The 12,677-nt window shown below is 34.6% G+C and overlaps 1 protein-coding gene across 1 annotated transcript in view; it reads right to left on the bottom strand.

The window, feature by feature from the left end:
- Nucleotides 1–8,910: 8,910 nt before the first annotated feature.
- Nucleotides 8,911–12,677, bottom strand: part of LOC137637161 (NADPH oxidase 5-like) — a 35,024-nt gene continuing 31,257 nt past the window's right edge. The window contains exon 10 of the mRNA XM_068369431.1: nt 8,911–11,865. Coding sequence (XP_068225532.1) covers nt 11,734–11,865 — 132 coding nt within the window. The 3' untranslated portion in view covers nt 8,911–11,733. The remainder of the gene's footprint in view (nt 11,866–12,677) is intronic.

Below are 12,677 nucleotides of genomic sequence, written 5' to 3'. Positions count from 1 at the left end.
TAATGATTTATATTAAGTAGGACTATTCTATCTTTTTTCTCTTCCTCTTATTTTTTAGTTTTTATAATTTATATATAAAAGATTTATTTTAATGTTGTTACTGTTCTTAGAATATTTCATCTTAATTGTTAATTACTTGTCTTATTTCCTTACCTCACTGGGCTATTTTCCCTGTTGGAGCCCTCGGGCTTATAGCATCCTGCTTTTCCAACTAGGCTTGTAGCTTGGCAAGTAATAATAATGCTTCAGTCAGCTAAAGAACAAATAAAAGACAGAACAATTAATAACATTACCATTTCTTTACTGTCATTATTACACAGTACTCTGAAAGTTTTATTCCAGGTGTGACCATGTTGTGGAATCGATTGAACTTCAAAAGTTCAAACCTGCAGAAAATGTTTTTATGTTGAACAGACTAACACAAGTCTTTTAATAGTTTATATATGAAATATCTGTTTAAATTTTGTTAATGTTTTTAAAATATTCTATTTTAATTGCTCATACTTCTTATATTGTTTATTTATTCCCTTATTTTCTTTCCTCACTGGGCTATTTTTTCCTGTTGGAGCCCTAAGACTTATAGCATCCTGCTTTTCCAACTAGTGTTGTAGCTTAGTTAATAATAATAATAATAATCCTTCCACACGTGAATGTTTATAACCTTTCTATACCAGCAAATTGTCTTAGCTCGTCAATCCACCGTCTTCTCCTCCTATCCCTGCTTCTTTTGCAATCTCTAGGAACCCATTCTGTTATTCTAAATATCCATCTATTATCTGCCATTCTCATTATATGTCCATTTATTTTTCTTACATGTTAGAATATCCTCTATTTTAGTTTGCTCTCATGTCTATGTTGTTCTTTTTCTTTTTGTCTTTTAGTGTTATTCCCATAATATATATATATATATATATATATATATATATATATATATATATATATATATATATATATATATATATATATATATATATATATATATATATATATATATATATTATATATATATATATATATATATATATATATATATATATATATATATATATATATATATATATATATATATATATATATATATATATATATATATAAACACTAAGATTTGGTGACATTAGCAGTACCTTACATAGATTAAATGTTAGTTTGAAGTTGTATAAAGTATAAAATCTGCATTTAAATATGCTACAAGTTCTCCCAAACATTTAAATATTGAGAATACTATGGACTAATGTAAAATAATAAGTTACTGTTTAAAGGGACTAATTGTATCTACTCTCTTTGTTACATCTCTATGGTACAGCATCTTTGGCGTTCCCAAGCCAACCGGTTGCCAGATGTACCATAACAACCCTTAACATATACCATTCATAGACGGTTGTTTTCTCGCTATAATCGATTGATTAAACATTTTAATGTTCTTATTTTAACTTTAACTAGTCCAAAATATCAATTGTCACAATTAGTTACACATTTAGGCTGATAATAAGTATAATATAAAGATACGCCATCTAAAAGAAGGAACCAAGCCTACAAGGAAACATAGAGAAGTAACACGGCGCTGTGTTAGGGAAAACTAGTTCCACCGCATGATAATTAAAATTGTATTAAAGCCATTAAATATTGAAAATAATTAATAAAACATATGATTTTCCGTAATATATGTTAATTATACCTAAATGAGGAAGATATGTTATGTACTTGCAGTGATATAGAAATAGCAATCAAACAAAGCCGTTATTTCAAAGGAAATGGGTACGCCAGAACTATTGTACTTTTAACTTTTAATTCCCTTGTATGAATAAAATTGGGTAAGGAAATATTCTTTATAAATGTGCAAAGCTTTTTTAGAGAGGCTTACGTTGTAGACATATACCATAGGCTCCTCGTAAATGGTACAATTCGTACCATGGGCTTCCCATATGAATGAGAGAAGGGTTTCATTATACATATACTACGATTTCTACCATGGCCTCCCATATATTCGTTTTATCTTTGGAATTTGCTACCCAGCATTAGCAGATTGCATTAATTATTCTCATAATCGAAAATATTATGGAAGTTATAAAGGAATCAGACAGGAATTATGAAATATCAAATATAATTACTACTGAAGGAGAAAATATAAAAAAGATTAATGAGAGAGAGAGAGAGAGAGAGAGAGAGAGAGAGAGAGAGAGAGAGAGAGAGAGAGAGAGAGAGAGAGAGAGATGGGAAGTTTTGTCGTAGATAAAGCCAAGCCCAATACAGCCCTGGCTGTCGGCCTTGGATTAATCTGGCATGATTTCACAGAACACGGAACTTGATTTTGTAAGCCTTCAATTTTGCCAAGCTATTTTCAAGAATCAAATCTGACATATACATTATATATCAGCGTTTTCAAGTAGGTGAGAGGTACTCAAACGCTGTACTAAATATATATTTGCCGATGAAACGTGATTTTTAAATTATGATCACAGGCAACTTTTGAACTGACTCAGTCGATTTGCCGGTTATTTGAGTCGGCGACCCACCGTTCAGTGACTCATAGTCTCACATCAGTCACCTGCTTCTAAGAACAAAGCCTCTTGAGAAGTTATATTAGTCATTAGTCACTATCCTTAAGAAAAGGTTATAAAGTCTGAAAAATATAGATAGACTTTGAAATGGCGTTCTTGTATTCACCGGTAATTACAGACATTCGAATGTTCGTTCGTGTTGATTACGACTTCCTGATATATCTTTCTCTATTAGTTAGGCTTTTTAGCCCTTTTTATTGATAAGTGATGGGCCCAATTAATAAACCTATGAATAAATGATATGTAAATTGTAAATATTATGTATACTGAATGAACGAGACTATACATTTAAATGGAAAGGAGAATTAATGTATGCGGACTTCGACAAGACACAATGGCGGACAAAGCCTTGAGCCCACGATGTTTCATTCAAGGTTTTCAAACCTTGGTTTACTAAATTATCTCTTTGCGTAACGCTGTGAATGAAACTGATATCTTGAAGGAAAGTTAATAAAGATTTATTATAAAGTAAGCTGTTATCGTTATCAAAGACAGATATTAACGATTTTCTTGTTAAAAGAAAAATAATCTTGAAACATCCCTAGAATGTTTATTTCAAAAGGCCTACATGTGCGGCCTAGTCGCTGCCGTGCCTACATGTTAAGTTCTTTGTTTTAGCTTACACATCTAAAGTGTCTCTGGGATTTTAGCGTATCACGGGGTTGAAAATCACATAAAAATACATTTTATCTGTGTAACGTATATGGTTTCAATTATAAAAATAGATTTTTCACTTTTCTGGTCAGGTTACAGATTCTACCAATTTTACTGCAAATAGACACGATTCTATGGATACCTCAGCTTTCTTAGAATAAAAATATCTTTTTAAAATACTCAAAATTAGATAGAATATCAAATCTAGACTAAATCATTTGGAAAAATTGTGCTTTACTATTGAGCATCGTAAGTAAGGCTTCTCGTGGTACTAACGTTTAGCAGACCGTAGAATGTAGTTATTCGTTGTTTATTTATTATTATTATTATTATTATTATTATTATTATTACTATCCAAGCTACAACCCTAGTTGGAAAATCAAGATGCTATAAGCCCAGGGGCTCCAACAGGGAAAAATAGCCCAGTGAGGAAAGGAAATAAGGAAATAAATAAATGAAGAGAACAAATTAACAATAAATCATTCTAAAAACAGTAACAACGTCAAAGACAATAGTGTATGTTTTAACTTACACATATTCACTTAAATAACTTATTCATTCAAATTTCAAACTATTTTAACAAAACTCTGAGTTGTTTGAATTTCTCAATTGATCTACCTAACATTATTGAAACTGATCCAGCGAGGTGGCAGGTTATTCATTATCAAACTACATTTTCATTGAGAGAGAGAGAGAGAGAGAGAGAGAGAGAGAGAGAGAGAGAGAGAGAGAGAGAGAGAGAGTTATATACAGCTGTTCTATGAATGAGAAGATTAATTTGAATAGATGTATGGTCCTGGTTCCTGGTTCCTTATTGCTCACTCCGCAAAGTAAGTTTATAGATAGGTGCAAAGCTTCTAAGCTTATTCTTATTATTGTTATGAAGTTTATATCATCTGTGCCTTAAATAAATTAATATCATAATGAGGTTCACAATCTTTACTTTTATTCCCTTCTACTTTGAAATTGGATAGGATAACACCTTGCTATCATCAGTTTTGGCAACCTGTTGTGGTAATCAGTTTGGGCTTCTTAAACTCTTCTTTTATATTCATTGCCCTATCTATAAATGCAGTCAGATCCCTGCTAGGATTTTTCAGCAAACCTAAACTTATTTCTACATTCTTTAGCTGTTCTAACTTTGGGCATAAAAATAAATGTTCGGTGGTGTCTTCTTCCTCTTTGCATAAATCACACAAATTGTCATCATATTTTCCCCTGAAATTTGCTTTTAAGTTGAGCATATTTAATCTTGCTTTCATCACAAGGGATGCCTTATCCAGATACATTTCTCTGATATAAGGCAGAGGGCCATTTCCTTTAATAAATCTTAATTTTTTCATTATTTTCTTTTTTTCCTCTATAGTTTCTTCTATTTTTTCTATAATTCTTTTCTTGATTTCTTTTTTCAGGGTCCTTTTCCCCCAACTTCTTATTTCTTCCACTTCCATCCCATATTTACTGCAGATTTCTTCTACGCTCTTGCTCCAGCACTTCCCATACGGGTTCTTCAACTGATCCTCAATTATCTCTCTTACTAATCTTTTTTCCTCGGAGTTTATGATGTTATGGAAGAGCATTAATTTCTTATATTCTATTCTGCAGGACACCGGCCATATTCCTGTTTCTGCAAGTATGCCCCAATATGGAGTACTCGCAGGTAGTTCATATATATTTCTTATTATCTTGTATTGGAGGTTTTCTAGATCTTTCATGGAATGGTTGAAGATAGTCCTAGTACTTAGTTCGGGTTACAGCCTTTGTAACGCTAACCTTGTATGGCTTTTCGTCGTTGAAGTTTAACAATTTCTAACGCTGATTTAGATTCATCATTTTTCTTCTAGCTTTCCACAATCTTTAAATCATATTTATTTATCTAAATGTGCTATTTATATTGCTTATTGTTTATCTCAAACAGTAGCAGGATTTTTTTTTGCTGTCTAATAAAAATATATATCAGAGTTTCTTCTTCCTCTTGATGTATTTTACATTACCTATCTGTGTTTTAAAAATGTGTACTCCAATGCAGAATTAATGCTAGTACGTGCTTCAAAATTTGTGCTGAATCTTATCCATTTCTATAAAATATTTCTTCTTCATTTCCACGTGGAATTTTGAGTATCATCTTTCCATATTTTTTATCTAATAATTTTATTACTTTATCTAGATATTTTAAGTTAAAGAGATCCTGGATATTTAAGTTCAGCTCTTGAAGGATATTATTATTATTATTATTATTATTACTGGTTAAGCTATAACCCTAGTTGGAAAAGCAGGATGCAATAACCGCAGGGGCCCCAACGGAGAAAATAGCCCCGTGAGGAAAGGAAACAAGGACAAATGAAATATTTTAAGAACAGTGTGCCCGAGTGTACCCTCAATCAAGAGAACTCCAAGGGTAGTAACAGGAGGACTCAACTTCTCCTCTTAATACAATGACTGGTGTATATAGTGGAGCTTTTTATATTATTCTATAGAGCTTGCTTTTTAGCATTTTAACTTCCCTACCTCACCCTTAAGCCACTTTACTTTACTTAATTTAAGGGCTGCTTTTCTAGTCCTATACAGCAGGGGAACCCTGCTCTCTACAGAACCTCCACAGTCATTTTATCCTGTTCGTTCGAAAGCATTCAACATTTCACACTGAATATTGCTCGTTTATTGTCAAATTCACACCATTGAAGTAGTTTGAGAACAAGAAACTCTTCAGTTTTCTCTTGAAAGTCTTAATATCTCCAGTCTTTCAAATGTCGTTGACATTTGCACGATTTTTGTCCGTGCGATTTGCGCAATGCATCTTGGGAGAGACGTGCCATTTGCGTGTACGTAGAGTGAAGCTTTATTTGCGTGTTATTAGGCGATGCCTCTTCCCCATGATGTGACCCATATAATTTGCATATATAGATATTCCATCCTCAAGGATATTGATAGTAACTATTTCAATCTCTCCACCCTTCATCTTGAGATACTACCGCTAGAGAGTTCTGGAGTCCTTTGACTGGCCAGCCACTACTACATTGGACCCTTCTCTCTGGTTACGGTTCATTTTCCCTTTGCCTACACATACACGGAATAGTTTGACATATTCTTTACAGATTCTCCTCTTTCCTCATACACTTGATAACACTGAAATTACCAAACAATTCTTCTTCTCTTAAGGGGTTAGCTACTGGATTTTAATTGTTCAGTGGCTACTTTCCTCTTGGTAAGGGTAGAAGAGACTCTTTAGCTATGGTAAGCAGCTCTTCTAGGAGAAGGACACTCCAAAATCAAACCATTGTTCTCTAGCCTTGGTTAGTGCCATAGCCTCTGTACCATGGTCTTCCACTTCCTTGGGTTAGAGTTCTCTTGCTTGATGGCACACTTGGGCACACTATTCTATCTTATTTCTCTTTCTCTTGTTTGGTTAAAGTTTTTATAGTTTATATAGGAGATATTTATTTTAATGTTGTTACTCTTCTTAGAATATTTCATTATCTTTTTTTCCTCTCCTCACTGGGCTATTTTCCCTATTGGAGCCCCTGGGCTTATAGCATCCTGCTTTTCCAACTAGGGTTATAGCTTAGCAAGTAATAATAATAATAATATCTGTTCTTTGACGTTTGATTGACTCATTATCAAATTAGCTGGGCTTAGCCTCAAAAGGACTAAGGTTTGAGTACACATTTGCCAATTAATAGATAACAAGTGCCTCTTCATCATTCCAGATCAATAAGTGCAGTTTGATATTTTCTGGTCATTTCTGCTGTTACACCTTGCCTCTATGGCTTTCTTTTCAACAAATGTTTTGATTTTTTTATCTGCTGGGCAATTAATGTATGATTCAAAGGAGACTGCAGCCTAGATCACATAGGTTGTTTTGATCTCGGCCTATGGCATTGTGGGGTAGGGTTGTTAAGAATCATAATTAAACTTATAAAGCATTACATTATGTACCCCTTTTTATCAAAAACATACCAAAACCTACACATTTAGTATCATTCCAAGGGGTGCCTCCTTCTGACCACTACCATCAACACACTTATAAAATTTCTGTCCTAAGTCAGTTTTAATAAGGACCTGAAATTCCCTTGCCATGTTTGCAGCTATTGCTCCTACCAGCTAAACTGGATACCAGGGGATACCTACGATAAGATTAGATATGACAAGGCTACCTGCTGTAGTTCCTACGCAGAAGTTTCCTAGGGGAGTATAGTTGGTCAGATGTAGGCCTCCCCTCACCTCTTTGTCAATAGTTTTCAGATGGTACTGCTTAAGAAGTCTGTGTACTGCTATATGCTTCAATCTGGATATCAGCACTGAATTATGGACCCACGTGTTTGTTGGGGTTTCAAATCTGCAACTTACAAGTATCTCGACTCCATCTTGGCTTTTCCTGTGGCTTTATTTCCGTTGGCATTAAGCACAAGCCATATCTCAAGTACTAGGCATTTAAAAAACCATCAGGAACTATGATTGGGGTCTTATTATACCTATATTCAAACCCCCTGTTGTCAACATGCCACATCCTCCCTGATCTCTCAACAATGAACACTGTTGTGATGCACTCCTTTAATTCAGATTCAATACCTAGTTTCTTTGCTTCGTCTAACAACTTTTCGATTTCTGCTGATATACCTGCTTGTTTCAGCCAAAATAACTAGCTCACCATAGACTGCTAAAAATCTAATCAACCCCTATCGATTGTCAATGCTATTCTGTACTCCCATTTTATTAGCTTGGCATGACAACCTACCAATTAACCTTGAGAAACAGTTGTCCAAATATCTAGGACTCAAATATGATTATGATCAATTATGGTAGGTTTTTAGTTTACAAGATCTGGCAGTAATTTTAGCCTTCTGGAAGCGTTGTAAACGTTATAGAGGCTGTCTGAGCAAAGATCTGGCTGAAATTTTAGCCCCCTGGACGTTATAAACGATGAATTGATACTGTTATCAATACCTATTTATTCAATAATACCAAAATGTCCACAATTTCACTAACCTTGTTATAGCCTATAGGTCTACCTGTTGAGTAACCAGCATCCATTGTCTTGTTCTGCCTGTTCCAAATTGAGTGGAAAGGATATTCAGGCACCGATCATATGCAAAAAGCTTCAATCTGTATAATATTGCTCTGTCCCTTGCCTATGATCCTCATGACTAGCCTTCGAACCTTTAGATCGCAATTATACACGAAGCCAGACACACTTATATTATAGGTATAATATTAAAACCCACAGAGTCTGTACCTGTGGGTTATACTGGGAAGCGACTGGGTGCAGTCTCGAATCTTTAACATGCTCTGCCGACAAGCATCGTGATTGGTCGCGATCCTCTCACAGCTGATTTATTTAAACATAACAATAATAGCATTAAAACCAACTACATATAGGTATGATACTTTATTAGTGACCCACGTGGCTCGCGTGCGCAGCAGATTCACGTACTGCGTGCCAGAGCAGAATAGCAATGGGATATCATTAATTTGTGAGTAAGGCAAGGCACGGCAGAGCAAAGATCCTTTGAGTTAGCCTCAGGCAAGATGCTTGTGGGTGAAGCACTCAGTTGCAGCTGTTATATTGATTTATGTAAGTATTAAATTTCTACTTCTGATAATATTAGTAATGTTTCTCAGAATATCAACAAAGAAAAATTCATTCACACTATGTTCAGGATAATAACACATGACCTCATACAGCAAATAGTTTAATAATAAATATCACATTATCTTGGTGTAAATGTGCATACATAAATAACATACAATACTCGATACAACACAGAAACAACTAAAGCAGGCTAAGAAGATCTAGAATAAATAACCATCATCCCATTTTCTCTGGGGTAGAAACAAAGTCCCAGCTACGAGGCACCGTTCCATGTAAAGAAAAATACTTTGTTTTAAAAAAAATGTGACCAATACATGTACAGAAGGTTTCCTATTGATGCGAATATTTTTCTAAACGTATTTAAAACTTGTCTAAGCCATCAAGACTCCCCGAGACACAATGCATTGTGAACACAAGAATTAATTATATACAAAAGAATAATGAACAATGCCCATTCCTCTTTCAATTTGAAAATTGATTCTTGTGTTCAACAATTGGAAAGTTCTTTGTTATTTATTTTTCCTGTTATTTCCAGCAAGTGTTTTTTTTATTTAACATTTATTTCTTATTAAATTATGACATTATCGATATCTTGTATAGGCCTAGGTCTCAATTATACCATTTTCTTCATCCGAATCAAATAATTTTTTGGCGAGCCTTATCAAAGCAGCAATAATAATAATAATAATAATAATAATAATAATAATAATAATAATAATAATAATAATAATAATAATAATAATAATAATGCTGTCAGTACCAAGTCTATCTCACTATATCAACAATCGATTTGCATTTGAGACTATATTATTCAGAATATATTCTATAAGAAGTGAGTATGTTATGTAGGAACTATATTAAAAAAAAATTGAATCGTTAGATATACATAGAGAGCTTTCATGATTTTTCCTCATACTTAAAGAGAGAGAGAGAGAGAGAGAGAGAGAGAGAGAGAGAGAGAGAGAGAGAGAGAGAGAGAGAGAGATTTGCCTACCAAGAGCCATTTTTTTTTTCGCTCAGGTAGTCTTAAATCACCATGGTCTTCCACTGTCTTGGGTTAGAGTTCTCTTGCTTGAGGGTACACTCAGGCACACTATTCTATCTAAATTCTCTTCCTCTTGTTCTGTTAAAGTTTTTATAGATTATATAGGAGATATTGATTTCAAGGTTACTGTTCTTAAAATGTTTAATCTTTTCTTGTTTCCTTTCCTCACTGGGCTGTTATCCCTGTTGAAGTCCTGGGCTTATAGCATCCTGCTTTTCCAACTAGGGTTGTAGCTTAAGCAAGTAATAATAATAATAATGATAATAATAATAACAAAGTTGGTTCAAAGATCAAGATTAAATAAATAAACAGAAGAAAATAATTGTGAAAAATTAATTTAAATTTGAATAATTAATTAAAGAATGCAAATAGTCTGAAGATTTACAATTAAAATGTAACTACAAATTCACCGGTACTTGTTTGCTGTTCCTTTGGAGGAAAATTCAAGAAATAATAATAAAAAAAAGCTATATACAAAAGCAGAGGTGATAAAACTCACGATATTCAGACATACAACCATATACAACTATCACAAAATCCTTATATACATACAGTATACTGTATAATGACAAAACGTAGGCCTGCACATGTAAAATATCTAATATCTTAGTGATTGGAAATCTGTAGGCCTAACAGTAATAGGACTACACAACTATACAATAGTAATGATTTACAAAATTTTTACACAATTTCAGGGATGACTTAGAAAAGCACTATATTTTCATTCAAGGGGTGATGTAGAGAACTCTTCTTCTATCCCTTGAACACGAAACTTCAGAAGAACATTGATGAGAAATAAACAATCACAGATTGGGCATCATATATATATATCCTTGCAGTGGTATCACTAGAATACCATAAATCACAGGTTTATTATTTCATTTCTTCACAGTTCCGTTTAAGCTGGAATCACACTAGGCTTTTTTTAGCCAGCAGCAAGCCGTTGCTGCCCAAAATGGAAAACACGAGAGCTTGTTGCTTGAGATAATGGCTTCCCAACTGGACGGGAAGCAGCGAGCACAAACCGCGAGCATGAATTCAGATGTAAACAAACGAGATGGCTGCTGCAGATAGGACGTGCCCTTGCTTGGCAATCTTGGGTCTAACAAGCCTCAAGATATAATAAAAATCTGCTCTGTTAATCTTGTGGTAGTTGTAGACAATTTCTGGGCGCCATGATGATGTTAGCTGATCGGTTTCCTTTACGCTTTTTCCTATTTGCTCCTTGAACGGCAAGATCGTAGTATGTCGCTACAGCACATTCGCTCGCTATCATCGGCTGGAGGTTGGCAAAAACCTCGAGCAAGAAATAACTAGTGTGATTCCGGCGTCTAAGAAGACATTCAAATCAGCAAGGACACGAAAATAGTGGGACTATATCACTTTCCATAGGCTAATTGTTTACTGTTTGTTAGCTACGTAATTGGCACACAAACGTATTATCACATACGACGTGAGGATAGCCTGTATACAGTTCTATACTCTGTGTTAAATACTTCAGGCAATTCGATTGACTCCCCTGCCAAATTTCGCTGACTAAGGAGTTTCACTGAACTGACAAATTCTGGTGGATTCCTTCATCTGATTGTGGTCCGTCGACGCTTGAGAATAAAATAACAAGCATTTACAAATAGTCTCATGCAAGGTTTAAAGTTAAGAGTTACTGAAGGGTCATGAATGTACACAGCGTTAAAAATCTGTATATGATCATCATTTATAAAGAGCTTCGTCACAAACACCTATTTATACATATATCACAAACTGAGAATCACCACCTGGGTGTTTCTGGGCATTATAAATAGATGCTGTGACGTCACAAGAGAACTTAACGAAGTCATTGGAGCATTTTGTAGATGCTGTGACTTCCCAGAGACATCACGAAGTCATCAGAACATTTCTCGTTTGAATTCGAACTTGTACTGGATGCACTTTTCCCTCAGGATCCCCGTCAGCGCAGGAGGACCGCAGTAAAATACGCACACCTTTCCTATTCTCGACTCACGGATGCCACTGAAGAGCTGCGGGAGGGAGAATATCTAGATTAAAAACAATATCCACACCGGGTGAACTTTAGGTTACGCTTATCTAAAAAACAAGAGCCAAAACTGACATGCAACAACAAATGCACCCAATTCTAGTCCAATGCAGTACAAAGACCACAGACATGTCTTAATACATGTCTGGGGTTTGACCAGTTTTCATCACCACGCTGGTCCAGTGGATTGGTGATAGTAGGAGACTTTTGTTTGATCAATAACAGAAAACCAACCTAGTATGGGTGGCACTGCCTAGTACAGCTTTGCTGATCATGGTGATAAACAAACCCTTTCATCACGTTAAGGTATCCCCCACTCAGAGAAATGGGTTGACATAAAACCAGCTGAATCTGTGTGATACTCTAAATACCTAAGACCTTGTAAGTCCTGCAGGACAGTTTAGAGGATAAAAGACAATTCACATGCAGGTAAATGCCTATGTAGTAGAGCCTGGGTGAAGCTAGGCAAATGGACGCTACAGAGCACCCCATAATCTGACAAAATTACTTATGTTTTCAGTTATAAACGTATACTTTAGCTCTTGCATGGACTGTAAAATACACTATATCAAGTAAAATGTCTTATTTTATGATTTGAAGGTCTAATTATTTCACTTTAATGAATTTAGAGTACCATATCCTGCCCGTGGTATATTCCATTACCAGTAGGCCTATACATAAGGGTGAATTATAGGTATTGACAATTACATTTATAATTAGATATAAATAGTTTATGAAAAATAACATATGGTATTCTGTAAAGCATATCATAATAATGAAAATGATTACCCACAA

Source organism: Palaemon carinicauda, unplaced genomic scaffold (assembly GCF_036898095.1).
Source record: "Palaemon carinicauda isolate YSFRI2023 unplaced genomic scaffold, ASM3689809v2 scaffold562, whole genome shotgun sequence".
NCBI lineage: Eukaryota > Metazoa > Arthropoda > Malacostraca > Decapoda > Palaemonidae > Palaemon > Palaemon carinicauda.
Note: the sequence above shows the minus strand (reverse complement) of the source record. Positions and strands in the feature narration are given on the sequence as shown.